At 50.2% G+C, this 18,827-nt stretch overlaps 1 protein-coding gene across 7 annotated transcripts in view; it reads left to right on the top strand.

Moving 5' to 3' along the window:
- Window positions 1–3,137: 3,137 nt before the first annotated feature.
- RGS6 (regulator of G protein signaling 6) overlaps window positions 3,138–18,827 on the top strand; it is a 303,061-nt gene continuing 287,371 nt past the window's right edge. The window contains exon 1 of one of the 7 annotated variants that reach the window (XM_075425174.1): window positions 3,138–3,374. Coding sequence is in view for 4 of the 7 variants with exons in the window: in XM_075425172.1 (XP_075281287.1) it covers window positions 4,221–4,232 (12 nt within the window). In the remaining 3 variants the exon portion in view is untranslated. Of the gene's footprint in view, window positions 3,375–3,476; window positions 3,586–3,716; window positions 3,834–4,175; window positions 4,233–18,827 lie in introns of those variants that run through there. The other 6 variants (XM_075425175.1, XM_075425176.1, XM_075425172.1 and 3 more) reach the window with 6 other exon arrangements.

Raw genomic sequence — 18,827 nt, 5'->3', positions numbered from 1 at the left:
CTTCGCCATGTGGAGAAACTCTTGAAATACCCTGGAGACGCCCAGTGTTGAGCTGTGAGTAAGAGTAAGCACAGGCCCTGTGAGCGTGTGTAACTCCTGTCATACCCACTATATGCAGTGGTTGAAAGCTGTACCTTTCAAAGCTGATAAAATGACCCCTTTATAACTTTATAAAAGGTGTGGTTTGGTCATTGAAATCAATCTCTATGGTGAAGTAAAGCTGACCAAATATTTTCAGCATAAATGTTAGTGAAAATGAAAATCTAGCTAGGTTTTAATGATGTATCATTACTGACAGGTGATGTTCTATACCTGGTGTGGACCATGGTGATCTCTTCTGGCTTTAAGATCTCGGCATAAAGTACAGCGGAGAGGGGACAGCAAAACTCTGTCCTCCTGGCTGGAAAAATGCATAGCAGTTCCTCACCACTCATTTTTCCCTGGTACTTACCGAGCTTAACAAAGCATTCCCGATGGAAGGTCTTTTTCCGCAAACATTTCTGTACACGCTTAGTTCTACATCAGCTAGAGATGTCCCACCGATCTAAACGGAACCGTTCCTGCACCTCTGATCACGCTCATCAAACCTCTGGACTCTCCCACCTGGAGAGAGGCTGAACTGAGAAATGATCTCTCTGATGAACCAAGTCGGACTACGTTGCTTTCAGTGTGAGGATCAACGCAAATAAAAACCTAGCTTGGTTTCTTTTGGTTTTAATCATGTATCATTTATTTCATTAGTTAATGCATGACATTAAAAAAAGTGGCTATGCCATTTTTCTTTATAGCAGTTATTACTTCAAGAGACCAAAGAATTGTTGTTACTTGAGAGTACCCACTAGACAAAGATTCATTTAATTATGATATAAAATGTGAAATATATGAAATATTCTTCATCTAAGAGTGAAATACCATTCAAACTGTTTTTATTTATCATTTGCCTTTCCTTTCATTTGTTCTTTTTCATTACAATTTCTTCTGTCAAGCAGAATTTAAAAAAGCACAGTGGTCACTTCTGCTTTAACGTTTCCAGTGAGCTTCCTTCCTCAGCACCATGACCTGTTGTGGTATGCTAATACTCAGCCTGGAAACACTACTGGGAAACATTCATAATTTCTTTGAATTGCAACGTTAATACACATGTGAAATATTTTCTATCAGTCCTGTATTTTGAAAATGGCATTTCTGTAGAACTCACATTTAGTCTGTTAGCGTGATAAATTTAAGCACTTAGACCAGTTAATTACTGCACACACACTGCTTTGAGGCAGCTGGGAGAACAAAGACTGTCTAGAACAGAGGTGAAACACCTCTTTCCTGAATAGACCTGATTGATACAAGATATTGAAGTATTTCATCCTTGATGTTACATGAAGTCATACGCCAGCATAACTTGATATAACTACTGATCTGAAATGCTTTGCTGAGAAGATCTCCACAAAAAAAAATAATCTGTGTTTCATGGGTAGCCACTCTCTCTGCCCTTTCCTGGAAAACTTTGTGTAGCAAATGATGTATGACATGCTTAGGTTTATCTGAAGGGAATGACAAGTAGTTTAAATTCAAACTCGATATAAATGGAAATATTTTTAGATTCATTTTATTTCAATGAGGAATCAAAAAAATATCCTGTGGTGTTGCAGAAGTGCAATATCTTTGATCAAACATATCAGGGACAGTCTGCCAAGATCAGAGGTTGTAACCTGCCGCAGAAGGTCTGAAACACCCACAGCTGAAATCTGAACCAAATCAATTGGATCAACTCCCATGAAGTCCGCCAAGGGTCAGCAAGCTCACCTGAGGCATGACTGCTGAATTTTGCCACTAAGATGCAGTTTTGAGCATAATGAGGAGATCAGTGCACAGCCTGTGAAGATGAAGGACCCTTCATAAAGAGGTGAGCATGGGCAAACTGCTCAGGCTGGAACCTGGCATTTGCAAGACTGAGGAAGGAGTAGCCAAGAATGGTGAAGATGGAGGTGTAGATCCGGTAGACTTGGGAGTGATGAAGGGTTGTGCCTGAAATAATTTTATCTTCAGAATTTATCATTTGGATTATTGCAGCAGTTCTGTGTACCAGGCATCACCAGAAAGTCACTGGGCTAGGCAGGCTGCAACCATAACACAGCAGGACACCCCTGCATAAGATGGTGTTTGGTGTCAATCAGCAGGCTTATCAAACATCAGCCTGGCTTTGGTCACACCCAAATGAGGTAAATCTCCGGAGTGTCAGGAAAGGAGGGAATACGGACACTGCACAGGGGCTTTTCAGGCAGGGTGTGTGAGTTGGTAGAGCACCCTTTCCTCTGTGGAGCTGGCAGCCTTGCCGTGCAGAGTTTCAGCTTCAAAAATTAGCCCGACGTGTGGCAACCAGACGTTGGAAACACAGCGAATTTTGGCGCAGGGACAGGTGCGGACGCCTGCTGTGAAGGGTCTGGCTTCCCCGCACAGCGCGCTCAGACTCGAGGGTCAGTTTTGGGCGAGGTGGGCTTAACTCGCCTTCTGGAAGGATAGGAAAGGAATAAAAATCTTACTCCATTCAGTAGAGAAATTGGTGGAGAATCTCCGTAGGCAGTGCCCAGTCTGCTTTGCACGCTTAGTGAATGCGCGGCGACTCGTCCCAGCCGGCAGCAGCGGCCTTTGCCCCCGTGACAGAGGGAGGGAGCCGGGTCTCTCGGAGGCTTCGTCAGAGCCGGGGCTCCGTGTGACCCCAGGCTTCAGCTGGGCGGCCCGGGGTGTGCGAAGAGCGCGGCCCCGAAAGCAGGCTTGCGCGCTGGCGGGCGGCAGCACTCTCCCCAGCGCTGGGACGGGGCGGTGCAGCGCACAGACCAGAGCGTGGGGCGGAGGCCGGGCCTGCTCTCGGCTCCTCGCCTTCCCTCAGGGCCGCGCCGAGGTGCCGGGATGGCCAAGGGCGGGGGGGACTGAAGTTTCCCCGAGTCACCGGCTCGAAAACGGGGGGACCGAGGCTTCCCCCGGTGCCGGGCGGGGCTGGGGGGGGGCTGTGCCCGGGCTGCCCGCAGCGGGCGCTGCTGCTGCTGCGGCGGCGGGGCCGGGGCCGTCACCGCCCCCGCCGCCCCGCCCGGGCCGCCGCCCCCGCCCGCCCGGCGCGGGCTCGGCGGCGGGTCTGGCGGCGGCAACGAGGGGCCGGCCGAGGCGGGGAGCGCGGCGCTGCGCCGTCCCGGTCCGCCCTCCCCGCGGCCCGAGGGGCGCTGAGGGGAGCGGGAGGCTTTTGGAAGAGGCGCGGAGGGGAGCCCCGGGGGAAACCGGCGGCCCCGCCCGCCCGCAGGCTCACGCCATGGTGCGGGCCCCCCCGCGTCCCTGAGGAGAGGCGAGGCGGGGGGGCAGCAGGGGACTACGGCGGCGCGGTTGCTAAGGTAATGGGGTGGGCTGGGGCTGGGGCAGGGGCTCTCGCCGCCGTTATTTTCTTCCCCGCCCGCAGTTGTTTGGCGGAGCGGTTGCTGCTCGGCTCTGCCCCCGCGGCGGGGTCCCCATCCCGGTGCGGAGCCCCGAGCCCCGGCCCGGCGGGAGGGGGTGCCCGGGCGGCCCCGAGGGGGGAGTTTGCTCCGAGTTGGTGGTAGCGGACAGGTGCGAGGCGCTACATTTGCGTGTGTGTGTATACGTGTGTCTGTGTACGTGGGTGTGGGTGTGCGTGCGCTGGCCCGCGCCGCCGGCCGGGCGGACAGGCGGGGGGAGGCTGCCCCCATCCCCGCGCCGTGAGGACCCCCCGAGCGCACCGCGGCTGCCGTTCGCCCTCCTGCGGGGTCCCCGGGTCCGGCGGCCCGGCCTCGGGTCACGGCCCGGGGCGCTGGGGGTGCCTCGGATCTGTCCGGGAGGTGCGGGGCTCGGTTGGGGTTGGGCGGGCTCGGTGTCTCGGCAGGTGGAAGGACTGTGCCCGGGGAGCCGGGGCTCGGTGGGGACGCGGGGCGAGTCGCGGTGAGCTGAAACCGCGGAGCTTTTCGGGGGGAGGCCCTGGAGAGGGGCGAAGGGGGAGCAAGCGCGGGGGTGGGGCTCGAAGGGGGGGCTGCTGCCCCGTGGGGAAACTTGGAAACTGTTTCGCTTCGGTGTGTGCGGCAATGGAGCGCTCTCATCCGCCGACAAAGTGCGTTTGCGTGCAGACGGGTGGGTCCGTGAGAGAGAGCGGAGGTGCCGGGCGCGCTCCTCCCGGAGCCGCGGTCCCCTGGGACACCGAAGGCAGCTCCCGAGTCGCTACCTGCGGCGGCATGAACCGAGCAGTAGGTTGCGGGGCCAGCGAGGAGCTTCAAGTGTTGTTGTTTTTTTTTTTTTTATTTTCCCCAGAGGAAGGTGCGGTGTTTTGTAGGGATAACGGCGGGCTGGGGCGGCCCGGGGAGCCGTGGCTCGGCGGAGCGGGGAGCAGCGCGGCGCTTCCCTCGCGTTCAACGCTGTGGGTGTGCGTGATGGCTCTTGGTCGGTGGTGGTTTTTTCTTTTGTTTGCTGACTTCCAGTGCGTGGGGATCGGAAAGAAGGAAAACCTGGGTTTGACAAGTGAAGCCGTACTGTAAAACTCGGCTTTGTGTTGGGGCGTTACGCTGCGCGTCGGTGGCTTCCCGCCCCAAAGAGAGCTGGGTCGTGTTTGCGCCCGTGTGTTTCTGCGGGAGGTGCTCTGACAGCTGTGAGTGTGCAAAGGGCTTTGTAAAGGTGTAGTGCTGTTTGCAATTGCTTGCTTAGGAACCTAGTGAAAGGGGTTAACCATAGTTCAAACCTTTGGGGATTTAAGGCGTTTGATAGCATCATAAATATTCCCCAAGGTCGATTTGCGTTTATTTTGGAGTGGAAGGTTGTGTGTATTTGCTATCATCCATTTATTTTATTTTTTTTTTGTTTTTGAATGCCAGTTTATCCTCATCTTGCAGAGCAGAACTAGCAATTGTTTGCTGTGTAGTTATGATCCATAATACTTTCTCACCAGCTGACTGGGAACACTTTTACTGTACTTCCTTGTAAATCTGCTTTAAAAAGAGGTCAGACATTGAAGAGCAGTTATTGACTTGGAGGCATATCGTTGTAAGCACAGAATAATTGTGTCCGTTGCTTGAATGTGTGTTAAATGCTAAAGAAACTGTTTAGACTCAGCTAATATTGACTTTATTTTTAGATGAGCTGTTCCTTTTTCTGATGACCTGACTAATAGAATAATTAACAGCAAACATTTCAGTTTCTTTCCTAACAAGCTACAAGTGTGGTGGAGTTTAGATAGCCCTTATTTTTTCCACTTTGAACTGTAGTAGTGATCAGAAGGAGAAATAGTTACTTGCTGCAAATCTTGTACTGAGGTTTATAATAACAGATGTTTGAGGACTGCTGTTCACCTATCTGACTGATTTTTCTGGTTTCTTCCTACTACTCTCCCAAGAAAAGGCATAATACGCAGCGGCATACAGTCATTGTCGACACCACTTGCCTCAGTTTCTCTCTGATGGTCCCTGTGAGGCAGGTAGTGCAGGTCTCTGTTTTAATCAATGACACCTGAGGATAAGAGGAAAAGGTGTGTCCTTCTAAAGCAGCAATTACCTCCTTGCTAACCCCTTGCCAGGTGTGTCAGTGTCTAGCATGTAAGTCTGGTGGAGCCCACTGGCACGGCAGAGATGAGCAGAGCATTGTTCATCTGCCGGAGTAACTAACTCTGTGTTGGTTAATGTTTGTGAGGCAGCCGGAGGAAAGCTGAGTGTATGGAGTGGAAATGCTGTCATCGGCCCTTCCAGCAGCCAAGAAGGGGAGAAAAGGAGAGGGCAGTCCTATCCCAGCAGACTGCATCAAACTAGCAAATGGCAGGGGAAGAAAAGAAGCTGCTGTATGTGGACTAGCAGGGAGACAAGATAGCTGCAGTGTGTCATCTTAACATGGTACGTTAGGATGCCATGTTAGTCTGTGGTGAAACTTCTGACTCTTGCGGTTCTGTGGCTCAGGCTTCCTAGTGAAATACAAGGATGTTGCTGGGCAATTATATTTTTGCTGTCCTCAGTAACAATACGAGTCTCCAGCTTTTCAAGAACAAGGGATAACTAACCCCAAGGCTCTAGCCAGAGGTGCCTTTGATACCTAAATCAAACCCTGCAGCTGTAAAGTGGCAGCCGAACAAGGGTGAGCTGCTCTTCCTATGCGCAATCTTAGAAGAGTGCAGTGTTGCCCTCAGGGTCGGTTACTGTGTTGTGTGTGCTCATCGCCTGGAGCTTCAGTCGCGTTTCTGCAAGCACACCTAGAGGGGAGGCTGTATGAACAGACAGGTCCACTTCACCCAGAAGCGCTAGGCTCTTTCAGGGTACAAATATTGCATCTAGTTGTCAGAACTGAAATGCTCTGTGTTCCTCATGGACTCTTCTCAGCTTCTTCATGACTGCATTATTATCTATGTCAGTTCATACCACAGCATTATAATTACAAAGAAAGCCTGGGTACAATAAGAATATTACATTGATGATTCGGAATGGTGTTTCTTCATGCCAGCCTTTTGAACTGCTGTCAGCAATGTGGCATAAGACAGCACTCTGCCATCTGAAGTATCAAACTAGACGTAACCTTCAGTTATTACTGAAGGTGTAGTAGTACTTTTAAACCTGAACACTTGTGGCTATCTCTGCCTGTTAGAGAAAAGCTGACCTGAGCTGTGCTGGCCAAGCACATTTCAGAAATACTGAGGTGACTGTAGGTGGTGATGGGTGCCACCTTGGGTGTTCAGAAGCATCTGGATGAGTCAGTCACTTGGTTCCTGTGGAGCTGCACATCTGACTTCCTAAGGCTACAAAATTTCCTCCTTCCACCTTTGAGCACTTACGTATAGGTCAACATCTGTCTTCATAATCTGAACTAAATTCTTATGTTCCTACATCTCTACTTTTTCTTCCTGCAAATTTCTATCTCCACTCCTCATCTCTTTCTGTGTAGTGACTGTGAAAGCACTGCTCACATTGTGTCCTCGAGGTGGTGGCTTTAGGGGGGTTTAGAGGTGGCTAGAAGGCAGACAGTCTTGAAGGGCTTTGAAAAATTTGGCATCACTTTGTACCCTCAAAGAGGTAATAATAGATACATCTTGGAGAGTTCTAAACTGTGTTTGATTACATTTTTCCTTTAATGATATAGCGACTTTTAAAGTTTTTAAAGGATGATATTAATGTTAGTGAATTGACAGTGTTTTCTTAATCTATATAAATTTTACCATGAAAAGACTCTTCCATGATTTCAGTTAATGTTTCCAGCTGGAGTAATAGACTATTGTGGTGACTGGGGAATGAGCTGATTTCTGCTGTTGTGCTCTGTCTATGAAAAGGAGCTAATTTGTATTTTCCTCTTTGGTTGTCAAGCTCTAGAAAGATTGTGGAGTCAAGAAAGACTACTGCTACCCACTTGTGTTACATCAGATCTCATACTATTTTTTTAACACCTCTGTAGCTGGTGGCAAAGAATGTGGAGAGAGAGGTAGATTAAAATTTCAGTGAGCAATAAGGTTCTGACATTCTGATGTCCCAGGAGCTCTGCATTGTCGTGCTGGAAACAGCTATCTGTTCTGAGACTCAGCAGCAGTAGAGTAAGGCACAGGTACTGCACTTCGCCTACGCGGGGGTGGTGGGCACCATGAGGTGGTTAGGCAGTGAAGAGGAATTAGTGCTGTGTTTTTTCCATGAATCTTCAGTTACACGTTACAAACATCATCCCAGCAGAGAGGGACAATATTTCATCTTTTTCAGCGTGCTTATAGAACCTGGCATCAGTGGTGAAAGGCTCACAGGGTAGTTAAAAGCTCCTTGGATTGATTACTAAAGGCTTACTGTGCTATGGGGATGTGCGTTGAGCAAATGATAACTCATGGTTTGAAAGTCAGGGCTTATATGTTCAATTTGTTGCTCTGTCATCCATTATATGAATGTGGGAAGTCACTTAATTTCACTGTGATTTAGTTTATCATTTTGTAAAGCAAATAACGTTTGTCTTTGTCACAGATCAGCAGCTAGTTTTAGATTACGCCTTCACTAGTGTAACGGCAGCCTGGTGTAGACGTGTATTAGCTTAATTAAAGGAACTGTCTTTACAGAAGTATTGTAGTATAACAGCAGCAGTAGTAAAGTGTGTTAGTATTTAGAAAGTATGTAGCATATATTGACATTTATAGGAGTCTGGTTATAGCATTGTGGCGTTCAGCGTAGATGAACCACTGCAGTGGGATTTGTAGACTCTGCTGCACTGTGTGGGTGTGTGAAGTTGAGCTAACTAATTCAGGAGTGGCTAGATGCGTTTTACATGGCAATTACTGAAGTGATTTGGATGTAATTTGCATCTGAAAAGGCAGTGTGGTGGTGTGATAAACAGCAGGACAGTGAAATCATAGTATATTGCATCACGTCCTCAAAGTCATGGGATGCAACCAGTTGTGTTCATTTACACCAGGGGTATTGCATGGTGCTGCATCTTCAAAAGCATCTGTGCTTTTGGGTAGCAAATTCCGCATTTTATTTCATTGCAGAGTACTTGCAATTTTCCATCCTTTGGAGAATAAACAACCAGCAAGAACTCTCAGCACTTTGGGGTGTTTTAAATGAGATTGTGCAGTCACTGATCAATGCAGGGGTGGATTGGTTGTTGTATCAACTTGCGTTAGACTACTTGAAGGGAGCTTTATTTTAGCAAGCTCCATTTGGAACAGGGAGTTTAGGTGGATTAATTCTGAATTTGGAATCTAACAGGTACTAGAGTCTATTTTTTTTTTTTTTAAATACAGGCTGACAAGAAAATAAAAATATTAGAGAATCCATTAGTTTGTTCTTCTTCTCATTCAGTTTTCTCTTTGAATCAATTTTCTTAAGTTGTTTTCAACTTATTTGATACAGTGTAAAATAGAAAATGCAGTCCACCCCCCAGAAGTAGCTTATTATGTTTGGAAGGAGTGGTAGATACACCAGAAGGCTGTGCTGCCATTCAGCGTGACCTGGACAGGCTGGAAAGTTGGACAGAAAGGAACCTGATGAGGTTCAACAAGGGCAAATGCAGGGTCCTGCACATGGGGAGGAACAACCAGATCAAATGCATCAGTACAGGCTTGGGGCGGACCTGCTGGAGAGCAGCTGTGCGGAGAGGGACCTGGGTGTCCTGGTGGACGACAGGTTGACCACGAACCAGCAGTGTGCCCTGGCTGCCAAGAAAGCTAATGGGATCTTGGGATGCATTAGGAGGAGTGTGGCCAGCAGGCCGAGGGAGGTTCTCCTTCCCCTCTACACTGCCCTAGTGAGGCCCCATCTGGAGTACTGTGTCCAGTTCTGGGCTCCCCACTTCAAGAAAGATGAGGAGCTACTCGAGAGAGTCCAGCAGAGGGCTACAAGGATGGTGAGGGGACTGGAACATCTCTCCTACGAGGACAGGCTGAGGGAGCTGGGCTTGTTCAGCCTGAAGAAGAGAAGGCTGCAAGGGGACCTAATAAATGCTTACAAATATCTGAAGGATGGGTGTCAGGAGGATGGGGCCAAACTCTTTTCAGTGGTGCCCAGTGACAGGACAAGGGGCAATGGGCACAAACTGAAGCACAGGAAGTTCTGTCTGAACATGAGGAAGAACTTCTTCCCTCTGAGGGTGACGGGGCACTGGAACAGGCTGCCCAGGGAGGTTGTGGAGTCTCCTTCTCTGGAGATATTCAAGGCCCGCCTGGACAAGGTCTTGTGCAGCTTGCTGTAGGTGACCCTGCTTCGGCAGGAAGATTGGACTAGATGACCCACAGATGTTCCTTCTAACCCCTACCATTTTGTGATTCTGTGAATTATAACTTTCTGTGGTGCATAAAGTACAAGGCACTTTCAGAGATGGTGTGTTTGATGGACCAACTTCATGGACAAGATGCTCTTGGCACACCTTAACTGATTCAAGGGAGGTGATCTTGCGAAGAAGAGTTTATACTGGAGAAGGGATTAGAAGTCTACCCTCAAGCTCTGTATTATCAGTGCAGTTACTCATTTTCCCCAGGGAATGAATCTGGCCAGTAAGTCTGGGTTGTTGGAAAACAACAAAATACAGCTTCAGCTCTCTCCCTTGCAACTGCTCCTTGCAGATTGATAGCACTTTATAAATACTGCAGTAGTTTGGGATCACCAATTCAGATGAAGATCAAAGATGGGCTGTATCCATCTCTTTGCATTTCTAAATTCGTATAGCACTGACACTTGTTTCTGTTAAATATTCAGCATATATTTGCTGTTACATTCTCTGTAGCTATCCTTGGTAACAGCGTGTTGGCTCAGAGCCTTCCTGAGAGCTCTTGAACTCACAGCAGTATCTTTTTATTGGAAGGTAGATTGATTACGGATGGATACTGTATTTAGTTTTGAATTCTTTGGAAGAAGGGTGGATGTATTGGAGGCAGTTTCTTCCTGGGTAAAACATCGTTCTGGTCCATTAAAAGTAAATTTGATATGCAAGTGCCCATTTTAACAATTGATTTCATAAAGGGAAAACTTTGCCTTGTTAATAAGCAGTTCATGTGTCAATTTTCGCTACCACCCATCCCCATTCCATTTTTCCTTTTGATTGTCTTGCTGACCTTGTTTATCCATCTGTCAAATAATAGATTGAAAACTCTGAAAGTGGAAAGGGTCTTCCTTTTAAGTCAGCAATGCTTCCAGCACACCTTGGGTTGACAGATCAGAAAACAGGTAGTGCGGATTTCTCTATTAAAAGGAAAAAAAAGAGGATGCCTCTAATTAGGCATCAGGGAACTCAGGACCTTGTCAGTGTCAGATGCCAAGAAAGTTACCTTGTCTTAGCTTCCACCCCTAGCTTTCCTGGTTGTAACATCCAATTGCTGACATGTTTTTCAGCAGTCTAAAATAGCTACAAATATCTGCAGATTTAGAAATATATAGACTCAGAATTGGGCGTGGCTCCCTGGGGAAAGAGGAGTGTTTTGGTTTCGGCTGCCGCCGGCAACAAAAGCGCCACGCGGCCGCCCCTCCCCCCGCCGGCGTGCGGAGGAGAATGGAAAGAAAGAGGCAGAAACTGGTGGGTCGGGATAAGGGCAGTTTAACAGAACAGCAAACAGAGGGAAAACAGGAACAACAACGATACAAATAAGGAGAAAACACAACCACGAACCGTACAACAGCCGCTCTCCCGAAACCGGACCGGCGCTGCGCCCGCCCAAGCCGCGAGTGCCTTCCCGCCGCACCGCCCCCCCCCACCGGAACCCAGCGTGACGGCACATGGTGTGGAATACCGGGCTCTGTTTGGCCAGGTGGGGTCAGCCCCCACCCCCCGGCTGTGCCCCTTCCTGGATTCCGGTGAAAATTAACCCTGTTCTGGCCAAACCCAGGACATTATCCACCCCTTATTCCATACCATCTACGTCATGCCCAGGTCCCCCATTGTCCAGTTGATCACCACCACTTCTCCTGTCTCCAGATATCATTCCTTTAGTCTATGGATCATCACTCTAAAGTGTCCATTGAGTTCATTTAATCCATGACTTCAGGCTCCATCTGTCGTAATGGTCTTCCGTGGCAGGGGAGGTGATGTGTGGTGGTGGGCGGTCACTTGCTGCATCCGGAGCTCACGGCTGATGTATCTGGTGCGGCCCGTGCCCACAGTCTGCAGGAGATGTTGATCTTGATGAAGTTGCTGGATGCCAGTTGTTGAAAACCAGGTCCAGTTCCATCATCGCTGTGCTCTGCTAGGTTTTCATCGAAAAAGTCCATCCTTCTTTAATCTGGAGAATTCTTACTATGCTACTACTGGTACAAAATATAACAATTATAACAGTGATAACAGACAGTGACAGGGTTATTTAACAACTAACTTTATACAATTTATTTATGGACTATTCTCGCCCAAAATTAAATCCCCATGAGGTACACATCGGACTTCCCCATCCTTCCGCATTACCCACCAGGTACATCCAGGTCCTTGAGCAAAAGCAATCCCCCGGACGGGCTTGCCTTTGCCCGAGGCAGGACTAACCCAAACCGTCTTCCCTAACATGTTCCGCATGTGCACTATAGGAACTTTATCCCCCTCCACGGGGCGCTGAGGTTTTGACTGGGCAGGACCAGCCCAGTTGGTGGACCCTCTGGTGTTAACCAACCAGGTGGCCTTTGCTAAATGGGTATCCCAATTTTTGAAAGTCCCACCCCCCATTGCCCTCAAAGTGGTTTTTAGCAGCCCATTGTAACGTTCGATCTTTCCAGAGGCTGGTGCATGGTAGGGGATGTGATACACCCACTCAATACCGTGTTTTTTGGCCCAGGTGTCTATGAGGCTGTTGCGAAAGTGAGTCCCGTTGTCCGACTCAATTCTTTCGGGAGTGCCATGTCGCCACAGGACTTGTTTTTCCAGGCTCAGGATGGTATTCCGGGCAGTGGCATGGGGCACAGGGTAGGTTTCCAGCCATCCGGTGGTGGCCTCCACCATTGTGAGCACATAGCGCTTGCCTTGGCGGGTTTGTGGCAGTGTGATGTAGTCAATCTGCCAAGCCTCCCCATATTTATATTTTAGCCATCGTCCTCCATACCACTGAGGCTTTACCCGCTTGGCTTGCTTGATTGCAGCGCATGTCTCACATTCATGGATAACCTGTGCGATAGTGTCCATGGTCAAGTCCACCCCTCGGTCACGAGCCCATCGGTATGTCGCGTCTCTTCCTTGGTGGCCCGAGGTGTCATGGGCCCACCGAGCTATAAAGAGTTCACCCTTATGTTGCCAGTCCAGATCCACCTGAGCCACTTCAATCTTAGCAGCCTGATCTACCTGGTGGTTGTTTTGATGTTCTTCAGTGGCCCGACTCTTAGGGACGTGGGTGTCCACGTAACGGACTTTTACAACCAACTGCTCCAGCCGGGCAGCAATATCTTGCCACAATGGGGCAGCCCAGATAGGTTTGCCTCTGCGCTGCTAGTTGTTCTTCTTCCATTGCTGCAGCCACCCCCACAAGGCATTGGCCACCATCCAAGAGTCAGTGTAAAGATAGAGCACTGGCCACTTCTCTCGACTGGCAATGTCTAAAGCCAGCTGGATGGCTTTCACCTCTGCAAACTGGCTGGACTCACCTTCTCCCTCGGCAGTTTCTGCGACTTGTCGTGTAGGGCTCCATACAGCAGCCTTCCACCTCCGCTGCTTCCCCACAATGCGACAGGACCCGTCTGTGAACAGGGCATACTGTTTCTTATCTTCTGGCAGCTGGTTATACAGTGGGGCCTCTTCAGCACGTGTCACCTCCTCCTCTGGTGATGCTCCGAAATCTTTGCCTTCTGGCCAGTCCATGATTACCTCCAGAATTCCTGGGCGACTGGGGTTTCCCATTCGGGTGCGCTGGGTGATCAGAGCGACCCACTTACTCCACGTAGCATCGGTGGCATGGTGCGTAGAGGGGACCCTCTCTTTGAACATCCAGCCCAGGACCGGCAATCGTGGAGCCAGGAGAAGCTGTGCTTCAGTGCCAACCACTTCTGAAGCAGCTCGAACGCCTTCATATGCTGCCAGAATCTCTTTTTCAGTGGGAGTATAGCGGGCCTCGGATCCTTTGTATCCCCGGCTCCAGAACCCCAGGGGTCGACCTCGAGTCTCCCCTGGTGCTTTCTGCCAGAGACTCCAGGTTGGGCCATTCTCCCCGGCTGCGGTGTAGAGCACGTTTTTAACATCTTGCCCTGACCGGACTGGACCAAGGGCTACGGCATGAACTATCTCCCGTTTAATCTGTTCAAATGCCTGTCGTTGCTCAGGGCCCCATTCAAAATCATTCTTCTTCCGGGTCACGTGGTACAGAGGACTCACAATTTGGCTGTAATTTGGGATGTGCATCCTCCAAAAACCCACAACACCCAGGAAGGCCTGTGCTTCCTTTTTGCTGGTGGGTGGAGACATAGCTGCTATTTTGTTGATGACATCCATTGGGATTTGACGGCGCCCATCCTGCCATTTTATTCCCAAAAACTGGATCTCTTGCGCAGGTCCCTTTACTTCGCTTAATGGCGAAACCGGCTTTCAGAAGGATCTGAACTATTTTCTCCCCTTTCTCGAAAACCTCCTCCGCTGTGTCGCCCCATATAATGATGTCGTCGATGTACTGCAGATGTTCTGGGGCTTCACCCTTTTCCAGTGAAGTCTGGATTAGTCCATGGCAAATGGTGGGACTGTGTTTCCACCCCTGGGGCAGTCGATTCCAGATGTACTGGATGCCCCTCCAGGTGAAAGCAAACTGTGGCCTGCACTCTGCTGCCAAAGGGATGGAGAAGAATGCATTAGCGATGTCAATTGTCGCATACCACTTGGCTGCCTTTGACTCCAGCTGATATTGAAGTTCTAGCATGTCTGGCACGGCAGCACTCAGCGGTGGTGTGACTTCATTCAGGCCACGGTAGTCTATTGTCAGTCTCCACTCTCCAGTAGATTTTCTCACTGGCCACATGGGACTATTAAAGGGTGAGCGAGTTTTGCTGATCACTCCTTGACTCTCCAGTTGACGGATCAGCTGATGAATGGGGAGAAGGGAGTCTCGGTTGGTACGATACTGTCGCCGGTGCACCGTTGTGGTTGCGATGGGTACCTGTTGTTCTTCAACCCTCAGCAACCCCACAACAGAAGGATCCTCCGAGAGACCAGGCAAAATGGACAGCTGTTTAATTTCTTCCGTCTCCACAGCAGCTATGCCAAAAGCCAACCGATACCCCTTTGGGTCCTTGAAATACCCTCTCCTAAGATAGTCTATCCCAAGGATGCACGGAGCCTCGGGGCCAGTTACAATGGGGTGCTTCTGCCAGTCCTGCCCAGTGAGGCTTACTTCAGCCTCCAGTAGACTCAGCTCTTGGGACCCCCCTGTCACTCCCGAAATGCAAATGGACTCTGACCCTTTGAACTCTGATGGCATTAAAGTACACTGTGCACCAGTGTCCACTAGAGCTTTATACTCTTGTGGATCTGATGTGCCAGGCCACCGAATCCACACCGTCCAATAGACACGGTTGTCCCTTTCCTCCACCTGGCTGGAGGCAGGGCCCCTCTAATCCTCGTCAGAGAATTTGCTGCTCACCTGCTGTAAGAATGACTTGGAGGTCCCCTCCAGAGGATTGGAATCAAGGTCAAACTGTCTACCTGGTCTGGAGAGCTGGCTTCTGGAAACTGGAGCGGCACTTTTCCTAACAGAATCCCCTTTGGTGATTGTTTTACCTCGCAACTCACGTACTCGGGCCTCTAGACTTGAGGTGGGTTTTCCATCCCACTTCCTCATGTCCTCTCCGTGGTCACGCAGGTAGAACCACAGGGTGCCCCGGGGTGTATAGCCTCTGTATTCCCTCTCCTGAGCAGAGAAACGCCTGCCCCTAATAGCTGAGACACTGGCCCGTACAGGTGGGGAGTAGGACATATTCCTGTCTAGTCGCTTGACCAGTTTCTCCACAGCTGAGACAAGGGAGGAAGAGAGACTTTCCTCGTATTGGCGGAGTCTGACAGCCACCTCATCCACTGTTGGTGCGTCTTTACCTTTCCAGTTTACAACTGCCAGTGAGTTAGCATGTGAGGAGGGTGCGCTCCGCACAAACTTCCTCCACGTGGATTGTGAGCACTGGAGTTCATCTGGGTCTGTGGGTACCTGCTCATCGTCTGTGTCACAGTAAACCAGCTCCCGCACAGCTAATTCCCTCAAGTACTGAATACCCCTTTCCATATTGGTCCACTTGCCAGGATAACATACAAAATCGTCACTGAAGGGGTACCTCTCCCTCACGCCTGACAGAAGTCTCCTCCAGAGGCTGAGGACTTGTTCCTTTTTCCCAATGGCCTTGTCAATGCCCCCATCCCTGGCCAGGGATCCCAGCTGCTTGGCTTCCTTGCCCTCTAATTCCAAGCTGCTGGCCCCGTTATCCCAGCACCGCAGCAGCCAGGTGGCAATGTGCTCACCTGGGTGGCGGCTGAAATCTTTCCGCATGTCTCGCAGCTCGCCCAGGGACAGGGACCGGGTGATGATCTCTGTCTCTATCTCCCGTGATGACCCTGGCTCATCATCATCCCTCCCGGAGCGATCCGCTCTCTTTGCGTCTTTCTTTAGTTTTACGGGGGCGACTGCTACCTGCACAGGTTGGTCATTGGGCTCAGTCACTGTGCCTGCGGCTGGAGCTGGGGCTGGAGCAGCTGCTGTGCCTGCCAGGGAAACCGAGGCAGGCCCTGCAGCTGTGGCTGCAGCAGCCGTGGTGCCGGTCGGGGGGGCTGTGACTGCCTGCTGGGCTGGAGGGGCTGCAGGGCCGGCTGGGGGGGCAGTGCCAGTCGCAGCGCCTGCCGCTTCGCTTCCCCCCCTTTCCCCTTTAGGGCACTGAATCAGGTTGAACAGGGCTCGGTAGGCGTGGGCCAGACCCCAGCACGTTGCAGTGATTTGTGTCTCTCTGGAGTTCCCAGGGTGGCAGCACACTTTTTGCAGATATTTTACTAGTTTTTCCGGATTCTGTACTTGCTCAGGGGTGAGTTTAAAAAACATCGGGGGTGTCCACTGCCCTAGGTACTTGCCCATGCTGTCCCACACACCCAGCCACTCACAGCTATCCGGCCCCGGGGCAGGTCTCTGCACGATGTTCTTAACGACTTGCTTAACCCTAAACAAAAGCTGAAACCCATTCAGGAGTCAGAACAAAAGGAGAGTGCTGGCCTGAGCATCCCACGGGTACTCGAAATTCTCAAAAGCCGTTAGGACCAGCCTGAGGGAGAGAGGGGGGGCGAAAGAGTGGGGGGAGGTATCCCCTTCGGTTTTCCCCACAGACTGGGTTTGATTATTCACAAATTCTAAGACATAGGATCCGAGGTACGGAAATGACCGCAGTGCCACATGCAAATACAAGCCTAGTTTCATACACAGTGATGCTATCATGTCATAAATCGATATCGTACAGTAGAGGAAAATCATCATCCTGATCTTTTTCCCAGCCATGATGAACAGCATGGCAATGAACACATAGTGCAAGTACGGATTTACATAGCAGAGCCACTTGATCAAAGTCAGAAACATTTTTTTTTCTTTTTTACTGGCGACTACTTAACACAGAAAAATGCGTATAACAAAATTTAAGCAAATCTAAGGAAACAGTTTTAACACCCGCTGCTCAGCCCTTCCGTTATCCCCGCCCCACGTCTGGGCGCCAATTTAATGTTTTGGTTTCGGCTGCCGCCGGCAACAAAAGCGCCACGCGGCCGCCCCTCCCCCCGCCGGCGTGCGGAGGAGAATGGGAAGAAAGAGGCAGAAACTGGTGGGTCGGGATAAGGGCAGTTTAACAGAACAGCAAACAGAGGGAAAACAGGAACAACAACGATACAAATAAGGAGAAAACACAACCACGAACCGTACAACAGCCGCTCTCCCGAAACCGGACCGGTGCTGCGCCCGCCCAAGCCGCGAGTGCCTTCCCGCCGCGCAGCCCCCCCCACCGGAACCCAGCGTGACGTCACATGGTATGGAATACCGGGCTCTGTTTGGCCAGGTGGGGTCAGCCCCCACCCCCCGGCTGTGCCCCTTCCTGGATTCCGGTGAAAATTAACCCTGTTCTGGCCAAACCCAGGACAAGGAGGAAAGTAATCATCTTCTGTGGTCTATCAAGAAGCAGCCTGATCATCTGCCAGGTGACTGAGACGGGTCACCTGTGGCTAACATGACTGGAACAACTGGAACTGTCCATCCTTAGTGCCATCTGTTATACAATTATGTGACAGAGTGAGTACTACCACATTTGTCACAGATGGAGAAAAATTTGCTCAAGATCACAGAGCACGCCCTTTTTTGGAGGTGGTACAAGGCCTTGGTGATCCCTGGTTAGCAATGTTCTGCTCAGACTGCCACACCGTGAATATTTACTCATTTTATTAAAGACCACACATGATTGGGAACAGCGAGTGATTGGAGAGGAGTACATACAGGCACCAGCTGCTCACCTTGGATTACACAGTGGGCTGAGTTTAAACTTGTAGGCTGTGTCTATCTACAGGAAGCCCAGTGGCTTGAATTGCCTCGTATCTGAGAGCTAGTTCTGTGTAGGAGATGGGTGTGCCCATAGTGCATATCCTTGGCCGAAGGGCTCTCCTCAGGCCACCAGATGGTATCTCTGTGGCCTGAAGGATACAATGATTGTTATGTGTGTTTTTTCCAAGTAGAATGTTTAAAAAATGTGACATTGTCCTGCAGCCCACCAGCAGGGTGGGGTGGTTATGCATCGCATGACTTGGGACATGGTAGGAGGCTGTGTGGGATTGCAGAACCTATTGAGAGACTGCTGGAGGAATGAATAAGAGGTAGGGAGCCAAACCCCATGTAAGGTCATCCATGCTGACTCTTAGGAGCAAGTGGTGATGGGCAAGAACTGTGTTTCCAGACCTATGTCCACATACTGGCTTGGAGCTCTGAGAAGGAGAACCTGGGAGCAAGCTAGCAGTTAAGAAGTGCTGGTGATAAGGAGCCTGGAGCTTGCTCCCTGTCCTGTACCATGTGGAAATGTAGACATACGTGTAGGGTGTTTTGAGATAAGTTTTTCATATGAAGCACTTAATTACAGGTATGGAGACTGCACCTTTAGGAAATGTCTATAAGAGCAGTAGATATTGGAAATCCCAGTCTTCGTCAGGATGCCAGTTTCCTTAAAGAGAAGAAAATGGTAGCGTCCCAGAATTAGGTCCTTTTCTCCTGCTCGGGCAGGGTGAGGCAAGAGAGTCTCTGCTGTTTCCATGCCTAGATGCGTGCCCATCTTTCGTTCTGCTGGTTGCAGAGCAAGAGAAATGTTGTGCTCCAGTACTTCAGCACGGGGCTCCCTGTGAGCTGGTACCTCAGAAAGAGGAGGAACTGGGTCCTTCAGAATTGATGAATTCTCCTAGTATAA

Source organism: Opisthocomus hoazin, chromosome 7, assembly GCF_030867145.1.
Source record: "Opisthocomus hoazin isolate bOpiHoa1 chromosome 7, bOpiHoa1.hap1, whole genome shotgun sequence".
Lineage (NCBI taxonomy): Eukaryota > Metazoa > Chordata > Aves > Opisthocomiformes > Opisthocomidae > Opisthocomus > Opisthocomus hoazin.
Note: the sequence above shows the minus strand (reverse complement) of the source record. Positions and strands in the feature narration are given on the sequence as shown.